At 35.8% G+C, this 24864-nt stretch overlaps 1 protein-coding gene across 2 annotated transcripts in view; it reads right to left on the bottom strand.

Annotated features, from left to right (window-relative positions):
- Positions 1-24864, bottom strand: part of Kiaa2026 (KIAA2026 ortholog) — a 73292-nt gene that overhangs the window by 27400 nt on the left and 21028 nt on the right. For both annotated transcript variants that reach the window (XM_051199940.1, XM_051199941.1), the window contains 2 exons: positions 24547-24747; positions 9716-11133 (listed from right to left, as the gene is read on the bottom strand). In XM_051199940.1, the coding sequence (XP_051055897.1) occupies positions 9716-11133; positions 24547-24747 (1619 nt within the window). The remainder of the gene's footprint in view (positions 1-9715; positions 11134-24546; positions 24748-24864) is intronic.

Below are 24864 nucleotides of genomic sequence, written 5' to 3'. Positions count from 1 at the left end.
GAATTTCTGATCATGCCTCCAACTACCAAGTAATAAGCATGTTCCATTATTTTAAAGATAATTTTTTAGTGTGCATGTGTGGGAGTAGTCATGTGTCATGGCACACTTGTGGAGGCCAGAGGGCAACTAGTGAGGGTGCGTTCTCTCCTTCCACCATGTGGTTGAGGGGTCACACTCATGCTGTCTGGCTTGGCAGCAGGTTACTACACCTGTTAAGCCATCTGGCAGGTCCCAATACCACTTCTTTGTGAGTTTTTTTCCCCCACATAGTCCTAACTGTGCTCAAACTCATGTCAATTCTACTACCTCAGTTTCCTTACTGTTAGGATTATGTACATATACTACAATGCCATTTGTACCGTGCTGGGGATCATGCATGCGCTACATGAATGCTGAGCAAACATTTTACCAACTGAGTCACATCCCCAGTTCCTCCAATTAGCTAAAAACCATTCTTTGACTCTGTAAATACAGACACTTTTAACAGTCAAATGCATTTTATACATTGTCTCATAGACTTTTCAAGTCAGGGAGTAAATTCTCAATAAATTCTAGCAGCCAGACTATGTGAACAGATTTAGGAAATTTATGTGGTTATGTTCTTCTGTTGTTAGGCTGATTACATGCTATTAAGTTCCTGGACTTAATGCTGCATCAGCAGTCATGTAGGAGGCTTTAAGATTAGGTTCTGGAACCAAGATAAGTGGCCTCTTACTAGGAACATGACCTTAGTATGTAGGTCAGTAAACAGCTTGTGGAAATTGGTTCTCTCCATCCACAATAAGGATTCTGGGGATTGAACTCAGGTTATCAGGCTTGGCAGCAAGTATCTTTAACTACTGTGATGAGTCATCTCCCTAGGCCCTGCAAATCTTACTTTTTAATCTTTTTTCTTTTGCTTCTTCTTCTTCAAGCTTTTATTCTTATGTCCATGTTCCCTGCTATTATTATTTTTACATTAAGTTACTAATGTAACACCCACAAGGGAATCATAACTAAATGTTTTTTCTCCACTATGATTTAAGTTACTGATGATAGAAATTGTATTATTTTTAATACACATGCACAGCTTCTAAGAAGTGATCCTTAAATACTAGAATCCCACTTCTCATCAGAGATTTTTGACAGTGTAGTGGTAGGGAAAAAGACAGGCAAGTTATATCTTAACTATTCTATGCATTCACTTGAGTCCATTTTGTATTGAAGATCACAATGTAATTAATTTAAATAATTAAGACTTTTTTGGGACTGAGAATTGAACCCAAGAGCATCATGCTTTCTTGGACAATACTCTGCCACTGAGCTATATCCCCAATTCTTCTTTGTTTTGAGATAGTGTCTTTGTAAGTGCATAGGTTGTCCTTGAACTTGAGACCCTTTGGCCTCATCCTCTGTAGCACCTGAGATTATAGATGGGCACGATCATTCCTGGTTTAACTTATACTATTTACCATAGATGTAGGAGGACTAATGTTTACAGTGGTAACAGAAGGATAAATATTTATTGGGATATTGCCATATACTATATGCCATATACTTACTAAAATGATTTTATATAAATTACCTTATTTAGTTCTCAAAACTGTTGAAAGCAGTATTTTACTACTGATAAATAAAGATCAAAAGGATTAGTTAACTTACTCAAGTGCCAGTAAGTAAGCACCACACCCAGGAATTCTAACTCCAAAGTCCAAGTTCCTTCCACTAGGTAATTCTATTTCACAAAAGTCAGTTACCGTTTGTTGATTCTTACTACGAGCCAAGAGACAAGCATGACAGGTTTTATGAATTTGCTATTCTGATTTATTCTGCCAGCAAATTAGCAAGCTAGAGACTATATTAGCTCATTTATATTAACGAACAGACTATAAACAGAAATCAGTGGAGGCTTTTTAGCTGCTATATACTGGGGCAGATATTATCAGCTACATTTCCCTCACTTCAAAACTGTGCTGTTTGATGACATAACATAGCTCCCTTTCAGACTTACACAGGGAGAGATATGCTTTTGATTGATTTCAGACTAATCCTTTTTGTCAGGATTAAAAGATTTGCACATTCACCGTTACTTAACACTTTGTGCAACCTCAAAGATAACCTGGATATTTATTTTCCAAAATCCAGGCATTATTTTTCTTTATATGACGTGTAGGTTAATATAAAAACCACACAGCTATTATTTGGGGTTATTTGGAGAAGCTAACAGTGAAGTACAGACATCTACAGCCACAACTGAAGAACAACCTCTTTTTTTTCCCCCTCCCTCAGGCAAAAGCTGTCCTCATTCACTGAGCAGGCAGCTTTGCAAGGAACACATAACCGTTGTGAGGGAGAACGGGCCACCAGTCTGCCTGGCCAGGTAAGCCAAATCAACTCTGGCTAATTAATGGAGTGAAAGATGCCACAGCCAGATCACCTTCATATTCCAGTTATTTGGCACTTTGTCTGTTTCAGGACAAGACATATACGAGCTGCTGCCAGAAGAATATTCTCATGGCCTAAGCATACTCAAGGTTTTTACTCTTAGAACTCCAAAATCATCTGCCCCCATAAAACCAATCATAATCAAGACCCAAGATTGTCTGAATAAAAAGTCAGTTTAAAATACAAGCAGGATATAAAGTGTTGTTTTAATGTCTCACCATTAAGTTTTAAACATTGTTACATACAGTTAAACTGTGCTTCAAAAATGTATACAAATATCTTAATAGTCCTAATAACAAAGCTTTGCAATGAATGTTACAATAGCATACCTAATGAAGGTTTCTAAAACACCATGCTCAGAACAGCTTAAGAAACTCATACTCCACCTAAGAGGAAATAATAACTAAAACATATATTATCCTCTACCCGATGCATAAATGCCCTCTCATCCTATATAATCTGGAATAATCTAATTCTCCTTTCCTTCATTCTGTTCCTTATCCCTATTTCCATACTTCACCTGTCTTCCCGTGTCTGTTTTCATTCCTCAGCCACAAAACAATTCTTTTCTGCATCTAACCTTTTCATGGTGTAAAATTCTCCCAACACATTTATTATCTCAATTTTTTTTAGTTTAGGAATATTATCAAGTGAATGGGTAAAAGGCATAAGTTACTGTTAAAGTAAGAAATCCAAGGACATTGTATGATATTAAATAGTGGATCTGGGAAGTGCTTGGGATGTCAAGCCACAGGTATAAAGTTTAACTTGTGTCATATTTATTACATCTGCATGTCTTAAGCTAATATTTAGTCTATAGAAGTTTCTGTTCAGAAACAATTTGTTAGTAAACAATATTTTGATCTTAATTAAACAATTGATTTTCATATTGCTCTCCTTGCTTATGAGGAATGTTCTTGTCATAATGGTAACTCTTTTATCTAATCACACAATATGGTAACTCCTGAACCAAAAAATAAAAATCAGGTGCCATGTTCATCTACTTTATGTACACATCTCTTAACAGACGGTATTTTTTTTTCTGCCAATATACTAGAAAGTCACACAGCAGTCTCGTCTGTGATTAACACTCTCTTCAGTCACCTTCCAGTTCTTGCCACTTAAACTCTACCAGCTTCTTCTCACAGCTACTTAATGGTACACAAATTATCTTTTAAGATAACTTTTCTTCAAATCCCACCATTTATTAGCTGTGTAACATTGGACGAGTAAATAGATCTTCTTGTTCCTCATTTTAAAGACTATCTACAAAATCTTGGGGCTGGAGAGATGACCCAGCAGTTAAGAACATTTGTTGTTGCTGTAGAAAACCAGGGTTCAGTTCCCAGAACCCACATATTAGCTCACAACCATCTCTAACTCCAGTTCCAGTAGCTCTAATAGCTCTTCTGGCCTCATCCAGCACAGGCACTCAAGTGATGTACATATACAAATGAAGGCAAAACACTTACATACAGAAAATAAAAATATGTCCTCAAAAAAATTTAACAAATAAATATGAGGCTAATAGTAGTTATTTTTAGAGTTTTTATGATTAAATGAAATAATATGTACAAATGTACACAATAGTGTTACATGAATATTAATTCTCCTGAGGGAAAAACAGAAGGGACTGAAAAAAATAAAAGACATGGAGTTGAGGGCATAATGTAGTGGTTGAACATATGCCTGGCATGCATAAAGACCTGGGCTTCATTCCTAGCACTGCAAGATACTAAAATGAAAATAAACTGACAAGATGTACAGTGAATTCTTTCATTATCACAAAGACACCAACAATTAGGTTCTAGGTGCTAGCAATATAAAATTCTACCAAGTTTTCACAAATTTGGCCTTGGAAGTAACCAAATAATGTATTACATTATTTTTGTTATTTTCTATAAATTGCTTTTTATATATCTGACACATCTCATATAAAATAAAGCTCACTCATTTGCTCTTGGAATCTTGATTCAATTATTTAAGCTAGCATCATATGGCATACTCTGAAATAGATTCTAACACCTCAACTTTCTCTTCAAAGATTTGTTTTGTGCTACTTTTTTTTTTTTTTTTTTTTTTTTTGAGACAGGTTTCTCTGTATTGTTTTGGCACCTATCCTGGAAGTAGCTCTTAGACTAGGCTGGCCTAGAACTCACAGAGATCCACCTGGCTCTGCCTACCAAGTGCTGGGACTAAAGGTGCGTGCCACCAAAGCCTGGCTTATTGTGCTATTTTTTTTTTAACAACTTGATTAATTTAAGTATGATTTGATGATGATATTAATCATGTTTTATCTAATCAAGCCTAATCTTCAAAGTCCTTCATTCCTTTGTGAAATCTTCCCATGGTATACACTGAGTTTTCCATTTGCTCTTTTTATTGTATGGTCTTGATTATTTAATTGAGAAGGCTATTTATTAGGATTTTCTTTTAAAGATTTATATATTCTTATTAGTGTTTGTCTGCATGTATGTATGTGCACCACATATGTGCCTGGAGCCAGCAGAGGCTAGTAGAGTGTCAGATCCCCTGGAAGTAGAGTTGCATGCAAAGGGCTGTGAACATCCTTGTGGATGCTAGGAACTGAACTCAAGTCCTCTGCAAAAGCAGCAATCTTAATAGCTGAGCCACCTCCACAGACCCATATTTACCAGTTTTGAACTTAATTTTCTCTTCTTTCTTTTTTTTTTAATTAGTCAAACATGCCTTTAATTCCAGTACTTGGTAGGCAGAAATAGGTCTTTTCAACTTCGAGTCTTGCCTGGTCTATTCAGAGTAGCAGGCTAGCCAGAGCTACACAGTAAGACCCTACTTCAAATGCAAAAAATAAATAAATACATAAATAAATAAGTAATAAATAAATCGCACGCACGCACGCACGCACGCACACACGCGCCTCTCAGATCATCAGGCTTGGTAGCAAGAGCCTTTCTTCACTCAACTGGGCCATTGTACTGACCAGTCTCTTAACCTCTAAGAAAATAAGACTGTTTGCCTTATCCATTCAGATCAATCATAAGTATCACAATGATCTGGTTGAAAAGAAAGATTGCTGAGAGAAGAAAATTCCTTTACACTAAAACTAGCTTAAAACGGGTAACTTAAGATGTCTTTTATTACTACAAATGCATATTTATATTTTAAATTAATTTGAACTATTTGCTTCAAACGGTCTAAGACAACCTAAACATCCACTAAGGAGGGTGATTCAATAAACTACAAAATACAGAATTCTATTCAGCCACTTAAAATGATGCAGCAAAGACCTATTTATATTTCAGAGTTGTTCATGTATTCTGAAAGGTGAGAATACTACAAAGTATATATTTAAAAAAGTATGTACAATATGATCCTATTAAAACATATGTCTTAAAATGACATTAAAGATACATAGTAAAGCCAGGTGGTGATGGCACATGCCTTTAATCCCAGCACTCGGGAGGCAGAGGCAGGTGAATCTCTGTGAGTTTGAGACCAGCAAGTTCCAGGACAGCCAGGATTGTTTCACAGAGAAACCCTGTCTCAGAAAACCAGAAAAAGATACACAGGAAGAGGCTAATCATAGATATATCCGGAGAAACCATACTTTATATATTCATTTATTTAACAGATTCTTAATTAAACATGGCAGTAATTGCTAGGGATACAAAACCAGAAATAGTCCTTCAGTCCTCAAGAATGTTAGAGTAGAAGGGAGACACTCATCAAACTATACCAGAAATAAATGCCACTATTAGTTAAGTATTTTAAAGAAGTGCCTAATGCTCTAATTACATACAAAAGAGAAAAATTTACTTAGAAAAACAATGGGGAAGTTTCTTTACGTGATAAAAGAATGAGGTAATGAGGAAATGAGGAAAGGACCTTTATAAAAAAATTGTTTTGCTTAAGAGCAGAAGAAAAATGCACTGCTTTTGCTTTTCAACCAATAGCAACAGTAAATTTAAAGAGAACTTGCAATGTTTTTTCTAAACATGGTATTTTTCCTCTGAAAAGTTGTTTCTATGTAGTGTAACTTATATGTATACGTGTTTACAGATGACCATTTATGATTGGATAATCATAATCAGCAGGGATAGAGGTAGGGCTCTTCTCTGGAAAAGACTGATTCTCCCTCTTAGCAGCAATTATTTGCTTGCAACTCTTTCATCTAGTGGTGGGGCCTTGGGAGATACTTAATGGTCTTAGCAGGTTGTATTTTTATGTGTCTGTACTCATGCGTGCATGTGCATGTGTGTGTATGTGTGTGTGTGTGTGTGTGTATGTATGTATATAAAACAATAATTGAAGAAAATATTGTAAGATTGAAAGGAACTTGGGGACATGGGAAGAGTTGTAGCTGAGAAAGTGTAGAGTGGAAATGATGCACATATTTTATACATGATCATATTAAATTCTCAAAAATAATATGATAAAGAATCATTTCTAGTCTTTCCCAGTTAATCTCACTTGCTCACCTTAAATGACAGGTAAAAGGCATAAATGGCTAAAAAGTGAAACCACAATCTAGAAAGCAGAAATAAAAATCCAAGTCTGAAAAGCAGATAAAATGCTTAAAAATTACAAAAGTGGATCACAGTGTACTAAAATTATCAAATTATTCAAAGTGATTTGCCTTTGTACCTTCTATTTTAAAAAAAATCATTTCTTATCACAACCATAAGTTAAACTAAAACTCAGGAATACCTAAAAATTTACAGTCTGTAGTCTGTAACATATTGTGGACCAGATAACCAACCATATGTAAAATTTAGTTTGCTCTAAGTCTAAGTTCATAAACCAGACATGGATGACACAGCTTAACCCAAAGCAGTTCTATAAGGCACGCAAGCTAACTATTACTTGGAAAAGCTTTGTGTGAAAATAAACTTGAAGAGAATATTATAGCAATCAAAAGAAAGTTTCTTTTTCCTTTGAAGTCTTCTAGAATTCTTAATACACGGGCCCTGAATCATTTACCTAAAATTTTAAGTCTAAAATGGCTCTGAAAACTAAAAATTTAAAACCAATTTATATGCTTAACAAATGCAGCCCTGAACTGTTGTAAGATTTTAAGAACAATTTCATTTCATCTACTCTAACCACCCACATTTAATAACTACTAGATATATCATAATATTCCTTTAAAATCTCAAGATTTCTAAATTTCAAAACGAATGTGGGGCTGGAGAGACAGCTCAGAGGTTAAGAGCACTGACTGCTCTTCCAGAGGTCTTGAGGAGTTCAATTCCCAGCAACACATGGTGGCTCACAGCCATCTATCATGAGATCTGGCGCACTTTTCTGGCATGCAGGAAGATATGCAGGTAGAACATTGTATATGTAATAAAAATAAGTACATAAATTAAAAAAAAAAGTGGTAGGAGTTTCCCAGAGCGCACAGTGAACTTATACTAAGCACAGTCAAACCTATGATCATGGAGCTAGCTCACTTTCTACAAAGTATAAAAAAGGAAGCACTGGACTCAAACATGATGGAAACCCAGCCCAAAAATGTCATGCTGCCTCAAAACCTGATAAAAATTTACAAGACAAGTGGTCTGAAATGATGTAAAACCAATGTTTACCTTTATAACATTGGATGGAATACCATTACTTCTCAGACTAGTAAGACTTGAAAGCAAGAGAATGAAGGCCTTCACATGGTCTTTGCAAGTTTTCATTCCAAAGGCTTATTTCTGAAAGTTACTTTAAAATATTATGTCAAGGTAGGTGGTGGTGGTGCACACCTTCAATCCCAGCACTTGGGTGGCAGAGGCAGGCGGATCTCTGTGAGCTTTATAGAACAAGTTCCAGGACAGGCTCCAAAGCCACAGAGAAACCCTGTCTCGAAAAATCAAAAAGTTAGGTTAATATGGGCCAATTGAAAAGCAAGGTAGGCCTGGTTTTTGTGGTAACATTACACTACTACTTTAAAAACACATTAATTTATTGTGTGTACCTAGCTTCTGGCCCCCACTGTGTGTGTTTGTTAGAAATCAGGTCAAATTTGGTGGCAAGAGCTTTTACCTGCTCAATCATCTCTCTGGCCCTATACTTTATCATGACTCATTGCACACATTTTAGAACATACCGAGTTCTATGTGATGATTTAAGTAAGTAAAACCTCACTCCTTTTGTCAACTCAGTAGCAAATTTTTACCAAGTTAATAAACTATACTGCCATGGGAAGCAATGAAAATGGAACCAACAATGAGGACTAGAACCACAACTCATTTTGGTAAGCAATTCTTACTTTTTCTTCCAATAAGCAATTCTTTTTATAAAGGTTATATAAGTGACCATATGTTTTTGTCTCACCTATCCTGTGGTAAATGAGATAAACTGATTAAGACAGATCATAGGAAACACAAAAGCAACAGAATCCCTAAAAAAGCAAAAGCAAAAAATGATCAATCAACCAGAATAAACTTCTGTTGTTCACACAGGCTGCTGGCAAATATATAAGGTATTTAAATTGGGCAAAGACACACTTAGAAATTCCTGGTCTCTCTCTCTCTCTCTCTTTCTGAAACAGGAGTTCTCTATGTATCATCTCTGATGTTCTTGGGACTTGCTTTGTAGAACAAGCTTACCTAGAAATCAGAGATCTGCCTGCCTCTGCCATCCCAGTGTTGGGATTAAGGGTGTGCACTACCACTGATCTGCTTACTTTTATAAGTATATGCTTTAATCTTGGTGTTTTATTAATTGACATAATTCCTAGATTCAGTTTTTTTTCTACATATGAGAATACATACTGAAAATAAAGTGCTAAGGGGAATAAGTTAAGAACCAGTAAATAATATGATTATTCCAGATAAAGAAACGAGCGGTTATACTTGTGTTGTCCTTAGCTTGGAAGAAAAAAAAAAATCACTTAATCTAAATGATAGAGACACATTATTTACAGGGAAAAATATAAAATATAATATCCAAAAGTGGCCAGGCAACAGTGGTGTATGACTTTCATCCCAGCACTTGGGAGGCAGAGGCAGGTGGATCTCTGTGAGTTTGAGGCCAGCCTGGTCTATAAAGCTACACAGAGAAACCCTGTCTCAAAAAAACCAAACAAAAAATTTATATATAGTATTCATATATGTATAGGTATATGTGTGTGTGTATCCACATATATCTCCAAATATGTCAAATTGTGATTCATTCAAATGTATTATACCAGTTATTTTTTGTTAGTATATAAAAATCGTTCCTGCCCTGAGTTTTTAATCATGTGAAATAAAACTTGACCCCCCCCACACATACACATAAATACACACATGCATTTCATTCTATCATTAGGTCAGCTTACCAGATTTGTGCTTCTTGTGTTTTCCTTTCTTTTTAATGATCAATAACTTATTTTGGATCTCAGGTTTGTAAGACTTGAAGGCAAGAGAATGAAGACCTTCACGCTTTCTTTGTAAATTTTCATTCAAAACATCTTTCAGTTTCTTTTTTTTCTTTTTCTTCTTTTTTGCCCTCATTTTTGTTAGTTTTAGTTTTTTGTGGCTCTGCAAGGAGTGCTCTAATAATAGATCTCTTACAACTTTGTGGCAGTTAATATCTTGATGATCAACGTGACTCCCATTTATATGGATCTGGCAAGATTTCAGAGCATTTTCTTTTAGTGGACTGGGATCTGTCTTTATTCTGGAAGCTTCACCATATTTTTCCTGATTTTCTATAAACCTTATTTCACCTGGACTGAGTGGCTCTCCAAAGCCAGTAACTTCTCCTGGACTTCTGGGCTTCTCCAAATTTTCTTTACAACAATCAGTTTTTTCAATTTCACAGGGCCTGTGTACTTTAATGTCACAGTTAGATTTTACTTCCATTTCAACAGAGATGTCATGATTATCAAAGTTCATTTTAGCAGGACAACGGGCTGGACCAAAATCAATTTCCTGCTCTTTCTTTAAGGCCAAGGTCAGACTTTCTCTATTACATCTGTGATCTCCATTACTTGTACTCAAATAGTCACACTTTAATTTCTCCAGTTTAATTCGAGGTACTCTTTTTACTTTAATGGGTGGAACTGGAAATTCTGGGGCCTGAAAGGGCCTTTGTTTATAAATCCGTACATCTGCACCGCAGAACTGCGGAAAGTGCACATAAGCGTTCTCCAGGTAGTCATAGCCAAGGATGACTTCCCTACACTCATGGATGGGCTGCCCAAGCACAGCATCCTGAACTTCTTTCTGTGTTTCATACACAAAGTCACAGAGCCCTTTAAGTAACCACACCTTTTGGTAGAAAGGTAGCTCATGAAAAGGTTTTTCTTCCAATGGGTTAACTTCTCCAAGAACCTTAAAGAACTGAGGACACAAGCCAAGTTTTTCAGCGCAGTTATCAGGATTTTCCGTCTGCCCTACAGCAGTGTACCACTGCTGTACTTTCTGTCTCAATGCTGCCTCCCAAGTCCTGTAAGGCAAAGTAGGTCTTCGATGTAAGGTCGGCCTGCGGTGGGGAGGACTTAGCAAAGAAGTCATTATTTTAGACAGAAAGGCATTACACTGAGGCATCAGAAGACAGCGTTCCAGTTCATAAAAGACAATTTCTGGCAAGTTTAGAATCTGCTGGGCTAAACAAAGGAAATGCCCAATGGCTGGAATTTCCCACATGTTCTCCATACAGGCTGGAGCTGCTTGAGCAAGGAGTTTTCTTTCCCACTCTTCTACTTCCTTTTGGCAAGCTTCTTCTGCTTCTTTTTTTTCTTGCTCCCGAAGCCTAAACAAAATTTAAATTATACTACTATTACTTAAAGACAGTAGCATAAAACACTGAAATTTAAAGTTATATTTATCTTCAGTAATTAAGACAACTGTTTTTGTTTTCCATGTAAATACTAAGTGTCCCCTTAAAAGTATGCTGCGCCTCAATCCCATACGGAAATACATATTCCCCTGTATTCTCCAGGGTGGAACACTTTAACTTATATATCTACTTTAGCTTAATAAAACAGCGAATTTTGACTGTAGTTATTTCTATACTATAAAAATGTTTATATTTTAACCACATGATTTCATTTCTACAAAATTACAGTAACAGAGGCTGGGGGCAGAATGTCTGTCTAGCATGTAAGAAATTCCAGGTTTGATACCTAGCACTGCGTAAAAACTGGGTGTTCACGGCCATTCTTAGCTATACTGTGAGTAGGAGACCAACCTGGAATACGAGAAACACTGACTCAAAAAGAGAGAAAGGACTATAATGAATAGTAAATAATAACAACTCAAGTAAAAAAGTTATGTGCTTGTTAGTGTTATTAAACAGAAAAACTAGAACTATAAAGAAACTGTGGGGATACAGAGATGGCTCCACTGGTAAAGTGCCTGCCTGCTGCTTAAGCATGAGGTTGTGAGTTCAGATCCCAGCACTCATGCAAAAGCTTGGCACAGCGGTGTGTAGCCGTAAGCCCAGTACACGTGTGTGTGTGTGTGTGTGTGTGTGTGTGTGTGTGTGTGTGTGTGTGTGTGTTGGGGGGGGGTGCAAAGCGGTAAAGACAGTTGGATCCCAGAAACTCATTGACTACACAGTCCTGCCAAGTAGTGAGGTATAGGTTTAGTGAGAGACCCTGTCTAAAAAAAAAAAAAAAAAAAAAAAACAGGTGGAGAGTGACAAAGGAAGACATTTGAGTTCAGGTCTCTATACATACAGGCACCCGCATATACATAAACACACAACATAGACACACACACAACAAACACAAAAAATTGTATTATTAGCCAATATATAAAATAAGCCAAGATACTCATCACAGATAAATGGATAAAGAAAATATGGTGATGTACACACAATGACATATTACTTAGCCATTAAAGGAATTAATTTTTGTTATTAGCAATGTGAACAGAACTGGAAATCATTACATAAGAGAAACAAACCAGATACAGAAAGAAAATGGTTACAAGTTTTCTCTCATTTGTACAAACTGCAAAATCAATCTCATGGAAGAACCAAGTGAAATAATGTTCTCAAGAGACCAGAAAAAAGGAGATCGTAGAATGAAGCAGTCAGAAAATACCAAAACACAGACGAGAAGAATTCTGAGTTTCAGCAACTATAATCTTTTAAGATATATAAACGGTAAGACAACTATATTGAAAAATATCAGCTTTTTCCTTTTACAGATTAATCCTATTTATGGTTTCTGTTAGGAGCTCACACTGTCATCTCACTTATATTAGAAATGTAAAGTACAGATACCTCTGTTAATGATTTTAGTATGTGTGTGCATTTGACCATCCAAACACTGTTAAATATTATCAACAAAATTCAGCTGTTGAGGGCTAGCAAGATGGCTCAGAGGCAAAGCCACTTGTTGCCAAGTCTGATGACCTGAATTTAACCTACAGGATGGAAACAATCAGCTCTCACATGTTGTCCTCTGAGTTCCAAATACATGCTATATGCAGATAAGGAACAAATACAAATATATTTAAAAATTTTTTAAAATTTCATGACACTATGTCTCAAAAGACAAAACAGAACAAACAAAAAGCTGCTCCCTCTAAAATATGTTTATAATTTTGAAGAATTTAATTTTTACTACATGGGAGTAGCAATAATATGTTGTTAGAATTTGGCTTCTTCCTTTTATAAGAATACCAACCTGAGAGGTTTCAATTTGATTATAAAAAAGAAAGAAAGAAAGACAGAACAAAAGAACGTATTCCTAGACTGACAGATAAAGCTATGCCTTAGCAGTTCAGGCCCAAAAGGGATGGGAGAATCCATAAACTTTTAGATGTTGTCAGAAAGTCCTTAACAAAGGTCAAAAGTCCAGGACCAAAGCACCCATGATTTAGTGTCTAGTTATTCCACATTTCCTGCAACATAAATGTTTATGTATTGTCTTGAAGAAGCAACACACTCAGAAAAATAAGGTTACAGAATATGTTAAACTTTTGACCAAGAGAATGAATGAAGCTAAATTAAAGTCAGGAATAGATCATCAAGTGGGATACACTCTCTACACTAACATTAAGGGTATTTTTAAAAGTCACATGGAAACCCATTTTATAAGCATTTAATTAGTTATCCTACACAGGGAATTTTGCTTCTCCCCAAAGCCATACACTGCCAAATAAAAAGCCCAGTGCCAGGTATGAGTCACCTTCCCTTGAGTAGTTGGTCAGAGGTATCCCAGAGACTCTCAAAGCAATACAGACTATTGCCATTGCTCTTGGTGGCCTATAGAACTTAGTGGAAAGACCCTATTGCTAAAGACACCACATATATAGGTCATAGGACATGGTGAATCAAGTTGGAACTGAGCAGAAAGCTCTTTCCCCGCTGGTTTTCATAGTGTTAGAAGGTGATATAAGCTGCTAAGTAAAAGTCAAGAGTCTCACCTGGTGGGAACACTGTGAGCTACAATAATAACCACCAAGGCAAGATATGCTCATGGGTGCAATGGCAGTCCAAATGTTAAGGGGATAACCAAACACTTTCTGATTTGTTTAATATTAAAGCCTGGTCCACCTGCTCCATAGGAGAAAATGAAGGCTCAGTGTGGTGGTTTGAGAGAAAATGCCCCCTATAGGGAGTGAGATGGAGTTGTTGGAGGAAGTGTGTCACTGTAGGGGTAGACTTTGAGGTCTCCTTTGCTCAAGCTACACTCAGTGTGAAACACAGTTGCTTATGCTTCCTGCAGATCAAGATGTAAAATTCCCAGCTTCTTCTCCAGAACCATGTTGGCCTGCATGCTGCCATGTCCTATCATGATGATAATGGACTAAACCTCTGAAAACTGTAAGCCAGACTTAATGAAATGTTTTCCTTTATAAGAGCTGCCTTTTAAGACATCATGATCATGGTGTCTCTTCACAGTAATAGAAACCCTAAATACCACACACTTGGTAATTAGTACCCATGATTGGGGGACCTCACAGACCCCAGGAATGAGCCAACAATTATTCTGCTAAATGGACAGAGTATCAAACTACCTTCTAAATCCATCTCTGCACACAGATTAGTACAGCTATCATTAGAGAAGTACAGAGGATGATGGCAAACAGAGGAACTCATAACTTGTCAAAATGCAGAGTATGTGTCCATGGAATGTTCAGCCATAATTAGGACAACTATATCACACCCTACCCCAATATTCAGAGACCATTGTGGAAGAGGCAAGGGTCAGGGAAGGACAGGAGCAAAAACCATGTCTTCTGGCCATGTCAGGAATGCTGCATTTATGAACTCATAGCAGCTGTAGCTGCTGACATAGGACCCACATAAGATTAACCCAGTCAACATGCTAGAATGGAGAGCAAAGGATTTACTTCACAGGTCCTAAACTTAACCACTGAGCTATAGACAGGGACGGCTCCTCAGTTTTCTTTAAGAGTATGGTCCCTGTAGGTTGGCTCAGGCTCCACTGGCTGTTGATACACTAAGTAGTATATGGGCAGCACAAACTGGATTCAATAGGTTAGTTTGAAAAGAGCAAGAGGACATGAACATGAGAGAGAAGGCAATAGAGATAAATTTGGGAGAGTTAGAGGGAGGATTGGGGAAAAGTATAATCAGACTACATTACATGAAATTCTCAAAGAACAAATGTATTTTTAAAAATCAATAAAAATGATCCAGAAATGACAGTGATATTAGAATTAGCAAACACTATGACAGTTATTGAAACTATATTTTGAATGGTCAAGAAGTTCACTTAAACTAGGTGTGTGTGTGTGTGTGTGTGTGTGTGTGTGTGTGTGTGTGTGTGTATGTGTGTGAGACAAGATTGTAATGCTAGCATTTGGGGGCGGGGACAGGTGAACTGCTTCAAATTCAAATTCAGTCTAGATACTGAATTCAATGCTAGCTAAGGCTACATAGTAAGACCTGGCCTCAAATTAGCAAAGCAAAGCCAAACAACAAAAACAACAAAATTCACTTAACTTGAAATATATTTAAAAACCAAACCATCCCAAACCAATGCTGGGTGGTGATGGTGAACACCTTTAATCCCAGCACTGGGTAGGCAGGCTGATCTCTGAGTTTGAGCCTAGCCTTGCCTATGTAAAGTGAGTTCCAAGACAGCTATAGCTACACAGAGACACCCTGTCTTGACCCCCCCAAAAAAACCCAAATTGAATTTTTATAGGAAAATTAAAATGTTTGAGATAAAAAATACACTAAATGGGATTAATTGCAATTAAAACTAGCAGAGAAAAAAAGACCAGTGAATATAAATGCACTTTCATGAAATATATTTAATTAAGAAAAATAATCATAGAAAGAAATAAAAAACAAGAGTGATTAGGAATAAACTGTTAGCCATATAGGTATATATTAATAAAAAGTAATGTTTAGTTTGGTGGTACGTAAATAGAGTTCTTAATTTGTCTAAGTAATAAAAACCTGGAGTTAGATATAGAAGAAAATGCTGAAAGATCAGAGAGAAGGAGCAAACCATCATCACACATTACCTCCTTAGCATCTCCACAAACAAGAGAGCGAGTTCCCGTTTCTCCCTTGTTATATGTTTCCGCCAAGCTAACTCACTTCCTGTCTGTCTGTTCAGTCCTCCAGACCTCTATGGTTAGCTACTAGCAAGCTCAATTCTCTGACTTTCAAACAGGCTTTATTTGCACAAGCAAGCTATTACCATAATGGTAAAATGAGGTGGCTGAATTAATAATAATAATAATAATAATAATAATAATAATAATAATAATAATAAAAACAGTATAGGCCAGGTGCGATGGTACATGACTTTAATCATGGCACGAGGGAGGCAGAGGCAGGTGAATCTCTGTGAGTTCCAGGTTTGTCTGGTCTACAGAGTGCATTCCAGGACAACCAGGGTTACACAGTGAAATCCTGTCTCAAAAAACCAAAACAAAACAAAACATGAAGCATAAGAAGTAAAAATCAAGACAGAAGTAGAACATGAAACATTTCTATTTGTGGATATAGTTTCAATGGAACTAAAACTTTTCCATACTATCTGTCAATATATAGTGCTATATAAAAACAAACAAACAAACAAACAAACAAAACCAATTTTTTTAAAGTCAAGAAACAGCTATGTAAGAATTTACTTGGAAATGTGAACATAATTATAAGAAAGAGCTAAGAGATAAATGTGGGAGATTTTGAATCTGGGATGTGAAGATGAGATGTAATAAGACTGCTCTCTTTTATGAGAAGCCTTAACAGTACTAAACAGACTTTAAGTCATATAGTCTACAACGGAGAAACAAAAACAAAAATCTTAGTTGGACAGTAGTGGTAAGTGGTACACACCTTTAATCCCAGCACTTGGGAGGCATAGGCAAGTGGATCTCTGTGAGTTCGAGGCCACCCTGGTCTACAGAATACATTTCAGGACAGCCAAAACTGTACAGAGAAATCCTGTCTTGAAAAATAAACAAACAAATAAAAACTCCTAAATCAAAAATTTAAAACTAAAGACGAATCACATTATTTGAATATCCTGTAATTTGAATTATAGATTCTTTTTTTAACCAATAACAGAATCTCTATAGACTTATAAACTAACATAAGCAGAATTTCCTCTTCAAAATTTTGCTGTTAACTATACAAAAGGTTTTGAGTCATTTCCCATAAAAATTTAAGAACTTAAAAGTCTGTTGTAAGATTATGTACTTGTTAGAATATTGAACATCAAAAATGATGGTTTATTTACTATGTTACTGTTTTTGCTCAAAGTTTTCATTATAACCTTTGATTATGAACTTATTGTAAAATCATTTAGTGGTTAGAAAAATCTCTCAGATAGTAAGCCTACAGATCATCTCTATATACTTGTATACAAGCAAAATTTTATGACAATTTATGGTAGACTTGTTTTTAAAATCAAAATGTTAAGGACTGGGGACATGGCTCAGTAGGTAAAATTGTCCTCTTATTTACACTTCTATATTGAGGAACACACGCTCCTCCCCACGCACATATATCACACACATTAAAAAATTATAATTCAAGGCTGGAGAAGTGGCTCAGCAGTTAAGACCATTTGCTGATCTTGCAGATAGCCCAGGTTCAACACCCACATGGCAATTTACAGTTGTTTGTAACTTTGGTTCCAAGGGACTAGACACCCTCTTCTGGTCTGCACAGGTACAAGGCATATGTACATCATATACATAAAATAAAAATAAAAGAAAAACATGATTTAAAAAAATCAAAATATGTAGTACTTTGTTTTTTTCTAAGAGAATCTGAAAATGATGGGGACAAAAAGTTCTGGATTTCATAGTATTTGTAAATATATAAAATGAAGCATTTTGAAGATGGAATTCAACTTTAAACATGAAATTAATTTATATTGCACATATACATATTGACTGAAGGTAGCATTATGGATATACAGCATTTTAATGAACCTGTGCACTGAATGTGACCCATACAAACTTTGAAAATTTGAGTATAAATTTCATCAGGTGTGGACTTTTCCATTTGTGCTGTCATCAGAACTTAAAAGCATCAGATTCTGGAACATTAAAACTTTTTAATATAAATCCAGTGTGCTCAACTCCAATGAAGAAACATTAAATACTGGAATAGAGGATAAGACAATAAAATAATAACAATAACAATGATAACCAGTAGAGAAAAAGAACAAGAATGAATCATGGGATCCTGGAGGCAATACATAAATGACTAATATCAATTAATTTCTCTTTGTTCTGATAGAAAAAATTACACGTTTCTAAAGAGATGCAAAGAAAAGCAACCAGTGCTTAGGAGCAGAATGAAAAGAAATTTAAGCAGACTAAAAAATAAGTATGGACTTGTTTTTGCCTAAAGCAGGGTTAAGCAACCTTTGGTTATTAGGTGAGTGACACGGTAATTTCTAAAACTCATGACCATCTGTAATGGGATCTTATGCCCTCTTCTGGCATGTAGGCATACATGCAGACAAGAGCACTCATATATAAATAAATAAAAGAAAGCAGTACATGGTTTTAGAATGTTAACTCAAGATACTAGGCCTTCTGTTTGGGGAAATAGTAAAAGACTAAGTAAAAGACAACCATTCATTAAAATTCAAATAACAAAAAACTGGCCCTTATTTCTTCTTTCTAGATAAGCTTTTTGTTGTTGTTCCTTATAGGCCTGGAGAACATTTACCTGCTACTGTATGGAATACTAACAGAAATGCTAGCTAGTGTTATTTTAATCATGCACTCATGACTTAGAAAATGCATTGCTAAAGATGAATGGCCTTACCCACCCTTACACCCCCACCAAAAAAACAATCACATTTGAAAGTATCCTCACTAGTTTTACAAACTTTTAGTGAACACTTTCTATAAATGAAGAAAGAAAAAAATATCGACCCCCTTTCTCATGAGTTTGCAATAGAGAAAAAACATAGAAGTTTTAATTAAATATTATTCAAGGGAACACTACAATGTAAACAAACTGACAGCATGACAAAGGAAAGGTAAAACATTTGCATTTTAAAATGAGAAATATATATTGTATATCAGGAATACTAGTCACTCATATCAAATTTATTAGCCAGGTCTTTTTAAAACTTGTCTGCTAACAGAGTCTCACAGTTAAAAAGGAATTTAAAATTTAATAGATAAATTACAGAAGCCCTGTGTAGGGTCAGAGATGTAAATCTAAAAGTGTCACAAAGTAACCTCAATTATATCAATTATATACTTCTCCAAGAGAATTAAGACTTCCAATATATTTCACACTTATGAAAACAAGAACCCAGGGTAATCAGAAACTGCTACTACCACTTTTGCCAAGATATACTCTCCTATCTCAGACTGCTGCTCCATGTTGTGCCTGCCTATAAAGTCCCATGTAAGAACCATATAAATGATCACATACCCTCACCTTAGATCTGAATGGGTATGAGAATTTTTGGCATTTGCCCTGGAACATCAAGATTTTATGGGAAATTAGAAAAAGTCTGGAAAGCCATAACAACAATAACAACAAAAAATACAGGGTGACTAAACTGCACTGCTATTTTTTTGTTAGAGAATCTGAAAATAAATTATAAAGTCAGAATTTTTATTTTAAAAAAAATGTAGAAACTATTTACTGTTTTAGTTATGATTTTTAAATCAAAAGATGAGTTAGTTTATAAAGGTATAGGAAACAATATTAAAGGATATAGTTTCTGGTAATCCCAACATTAAATTTTACAAAAAGTAATTGTGAGAATATTTTTAATGCAATTAAGGTAACAAACTACCATCTGATAATGTCATGTTCATTGTCGAGTAAGATGGTACATGCCTGGGATCTCAACCTGTATCCCATAAGACAAAGATACTAAAACAAATAAGCACACAAAAATAATAAAAATCCAGACTAACAGAATATGTAAGGAGAGCCAATATGTCTTTTTAAACAAATTTTATTTTTTGAAAGTGTTATATACTTTTTTTTTGTTCAATAAATGAGGTCTACAAAATATATTCTTTCCCTAAATGGTTCAAAGTCACCATTAGGAATAAAATAAAGTGGTTGGGACAGTGTCAAGATTATTTTAGCAACCATAAATTAACTAGATCTATCTCAATTTTCTAAGTCTCTAATAGTGTTGATGATTCCTAAATCAAAAGGCCCTCAGTGAACCAGCTAGTCCAGACTTCCTGCTGTCCTGTCAGATTTTCCTAAAGATAGCTGACCATAAACCTATCAGCTCAGCTAAATCCCCAGCCCACAATACAGTTTAATGTGCAAAACACACTAGAATGAGGAGAGCCTGGATACTGTTAAAGTAATTAAGAAACAATCTCATTAGTTTAAGTAAGAGATAAAAGAACTAGCTGAAGTCAGAAACAAGAGACACATAGATGTAAAGATACTTGGGAAGTAAACTGTCAGAATCTTGGGGTGTATTTGAAATGTATGTAAGATACAGGGACATTTCCAGGATGAACCCCAGATTTCTAACCTGCAAAATTTAATAGATGATAATACCATTCAACACTCAGCAGTACTGCTGAGTCTTAAGAAATAGGTCCATACATTCATAATTAATTTTAGATATGAACAATTTAAAGATGCTATACCAAATATCTTTTGATAGCCCCTACACTTACCCCACCCTTTGCAGTACAGATTATCAACAGGCAACCTGATCCTCTAGGTTCCCTTGAGTTCATCAATGGAGACCTCTGGGAACTAATAAGAATGTATTTATTTTATTTTGGCTCCATCCTTGAATTAAACCCTTCAATAGGATATTGAATACTTTCAAAACAACCTTTTCATAACTCCCTCCTAAGTATCAAAAACTACTCTCAAACCAGTCCACAAAATAGCAGTGAAGAAATGCTTCCAAATTCATTTTCACAAAGCCAGTCTTACTCTGATATCAAAACTGATAAATGCACAACAACAAAAAGAAAACAAAAGGCAACATTCTTGATGGACACACATGTAACAGTATTCAATAAAATACTCAAAAACAAAACTGAGTATGTACAATGTACTTTTATTATTTTAAGTGTGTGTGGTATATGCCTGTGGCATTATAGAGGCAAGAAGTATTCTATTATGCTCCTCCCCATTTTGTTTTGGTTTTGTTTGCTTCGTATGTTTGATCTATGGTCTCTCACTCTGCAGCACTGCTGTCCTGCAACTCTATGTGGACCAGGGTGGGATGGAACTCAAAAATTCACCTGCCTCTGTTTTCCAAGCACTGCAACTAAAGACACATGCTATCTCACCAGGCACTTTATCTTACTTTGTGGAGAAAGCATCTCTTACTGAGGGAAAACATAAAATGCTAGTGAGGAAATAATAGTCTACCTAAATACACATTTTGTGGGAGAATTTTTGTTTTTCTATCAACAGCTGACAGAACACTATTACTTAAGTCAATAAAGTATGATAGTTATTATCTCTCTCTTTTTTCTTTTAAAAATTAAAGCTGGCAGTAGTGGTGCACACCTTTGGTCCTAGCATTCAGGAGGCAAAGGCAAGCAAATCTTTTTGAGTTCAAGGCCTGCCTCGTCTACAAAATGAGTTCCAGGACAGGCTCTAAAGCTACACAGAGAAGCCCTGTATACATGTGTGAGTGTAAGTGTGTGCCATGCCTGTATGCATGTGCATGGAGAGGCTAGAGATTGATGTTTTGTGTCTTCCTCTATAGCTTTCCAACTTATTTTTGAAGCAGGGTCTCCCACTGAGATTAGAGCTCACTGACTGGTTAGAATGGCTGAATGGCACAGCCTTGGGATCCTACTATCTCCGCCTCGGGATACTGGAGGTATGCTACCACACTCAGCTATTTATGTAGGCAGTAGGGATCAAATGTAGGTCCATATGCTTGCCCAGCAAGTACTTTACCCACTAAGCCTTTCCTCCAGTCTAAATTTGGTTTTATGAGACAGGATCTGATATAAACTATGTTGACCCTCAAATTCCCTACATAGCCAACTCCTGATCTTCTAAGTGCTGAGATGTGTGCACCACCATGCTCAGCAATTTGTACCATAATGAGTTGATTTTATAATTTAAAAATTACAAGAAGCTCATCTGACAGAATTAAACAGACAAAAGGTCTATACTACAAGATTACACATTTATACATAATTACAAGTTACAATGATTTATAATACAAAATATTGCTGAGAGAAATTAAACAATTACCCAGAAATTAATCAGTAATACCCATACAATATTAATCAAAATTCCCTGACTTAATTATTTATTTATCTATTTATTGCAAAGAAATTTACAGTGATCTAAAATTCCCTGGAAAAGAAAAGGTCATAGTACAGACAAATTTGAAAATAAGAAAAATACAGATGGAAGACTCACATTAATTTCAAAGTTTACTATATAAAGCCTTAAATAAATAGTACTCCTCAATAACAGTATCAAATAAAACAGCCATCAAATTAAAGTAGTACATATGTATCTATACATAAGTGAGTTCAGAATGATTCACAAATATATGTTCAATTAACTTCAATAAAGATGCATAAAGAATTTAGTGAAAAAAAGGATAGGTTGTTTTTTGGTTTTCCACAACAAGTGGTATTAGCATAAATGACTACCAGTAATGGGAAAACTAGTTTTATCCTTTTCTCACACTACACCCAAAAGTTACAATTAGATATTGAAATAAAAAAGGAAACTTAGAAATGCTGAAGGAAAAAAAAATTCATAACGCTAATTATGGTACAGTTTCTTATACAGGTCACCAAAACCGTAATTTTTGTTCTTTTTTTTTTTTTTTACTCAATCAACTGTCAAAAGTAAAATTTTCTTCTTGAAAAACACTGAAAACACAAAGATAGGACACAGTTTTTTTTTTTTTTTTTTTTTTTTCCAAGAAGCAGTTTCTGTGTAACAAATAGAACTAACTGGCTGTTCTGGAACTCACTTTGTAGACCAGGCTAGCCTCAAACTCACAGAGATCCATCACCCTCTGCCTCCCGAGTTCTGGGTTTAAATGTGTGTGCCACCACTGCCCGGAAGGACACAATTTTTCCGCAAGTCATATTTAAATAAGAAAACATATAGGAGTTGGGTGTGGTGGTGCACTGAGGCATTTAATGGACAATGTTCTGCCATGGCTTATTCTCCTATGTTTATTTGTGGCAAGGCTAACATAAATACATGTAAAGCTGACAGGAAAAAACATATTTATGATTTGGGACTATCCTAGCTCCCACTATCCATCACACTTGGGACTGTCCTAGCTCCCACTGTCTATTCACACTTGGGACTATCCTAGCTCCCACTATGCATTCACACTTGGATGCGCCAACATTTATCATCATCTTATTCCCTTTATTTTTAGACAAGTTCACTGTTCCTTCCCTTTCAGCTCAAATTTTAAAACTTAACAATTTCTTTGCTATTTCAGCTGTTTTGCAAATCACAAGGTAGTTTACTGTTTAGTAGCACAGGCCCAAGGGCCACTCCAAAACTGTGTGACTTTGGGCAAACAACTTTATTTCTCTGTGACAAGTTGACTACACATGTTAAGAGCTAAGTCTGTCTCAGTAAATAAATACTACACTTAAGTTTTCTTCCTTGTCACCATAGTGTCATTACTACTGTATAGCTGGTCTCAAACCTCACAGAGCCACGTGCCTCACCTCCTGAACTCTGGAGGAATTAAAGGCAAGTACCACTACACCCAGCTGTGGTTCAGTTTTTACTCTTCCTTTGCTCTACTTGCATCAAGGAAGGCATTAAGTTCTGAGAATAAGTTCTGTTAACTCTTCTCAGAACAATCTCTCTCTCTCTCTCTCTCTCTCTCTCTCTCTCTCTCTCTCTCCCTCCCTCCTTCTGGTGACCAGTAATGGAGGCATTTTCTTCCATCAGCCTTCCAATTTTTTGGTTCCTCCTATTCTAATCACTTATGTACTATTATCAGGTTAATTTTAATTCTTTCAAAAAATTCCCATTTCCTACAGCAGAAAAACTTTGGGGCGCTGAACAAGGGGAGAAATGTGTTTCATAGCTGTTTCCAAAATTAACCATTGCTATAAAAAGAATGATTGCTGAAAGTATCATGGCTGAGTTTTAGCCCTACAATTATCAAAGTTACATTTTTAATATAAGTGCTACAAAATGTTTTAAGTTGCCTTCCACTAGTGTTCCATGTATGTTCTGTATGTATGCTCCATGTATGTCTGTCTGTACATCATGAGCATGCCTGATACCCTCAGAGGCCAGAGGTGGGCACTGGATCTCCTGGAACTAGAGCTAGACAGTTGTGAGCTACCATGTGGGTACTGGGAATACAAGCTGGGTCTTCTATGGAAGCAGCAAGTGCTTCCAGCCCATATGTCATTCTTGAACATCATTATTTCTGGAGTTGGTAATAATTGGATGGTGTGTAATTCTATTCTAAAACTACAAGTGTATATGAAAATCGCTATAAACTGAAGTTCCCTTGAGAATATTTTGAGAAAACTTGAATATCTTTTATAAAATTATTTTTGTATACTGCCAAAATAATTTGTTTTAAAATTTAAAACTACACTTTAAAACAAAATTCACTGTGACTCATTAACAATTAATATTTTGTTGACAGTGCATTACTACTAACTTTACTATAAATATGGACTACTACTAAAATGGGACCAAAACTATGATAATGGAGTATAAATGCAACTATCCTCTAAAAGTATTCTTGGAAATCTCAACAGTTAACATTTTAACATTTACCTTTTTTCTTCTTTTGCTCTCAGCTGTTCTTCCTGTCTCAAAACTTGAACCATTATAGACTCAAAAACTCCATTTGTCAAACCTGCCAAACTTCGAGGTGTTGACCGGCGCCTTGTTGAAGGACATGCAGTTCCCTTCTCCTCCTCCAATCCATAATAGCCTCTAGATGTAACTGCTATCGTTGTCTTTTCTCTCAAGTGCCTTGGAGAAGAACAAGTCAATTTACAAGGTCAAATCTTCCGGATAAGAAACGCACCCTTTCACCAGCACCTTAAGTAGAGTATCTTTTGCTGACTACTACAGAATATTTAGTTAAAC

The sequence above is a fragment of the Phodopus roborovskii genome, unplaced genomic scaffold (genome assembly GCF_943737965.1).
Source record: "Phodopus roborovskii unplaced genomic scaffold, PHOROB, whole genome shotgun sequence".
Lineage (NCBI taxonomy): Eukaryota > Metazoa > Chordata > Mammalia > Rodentia > Cricetidae > Phodopus > Phodopus roborovskii.
Note: the sequence above shows the minus strand (reverse complement) of the source record. Positions and strands in the feature narration are given on the sequence as shown.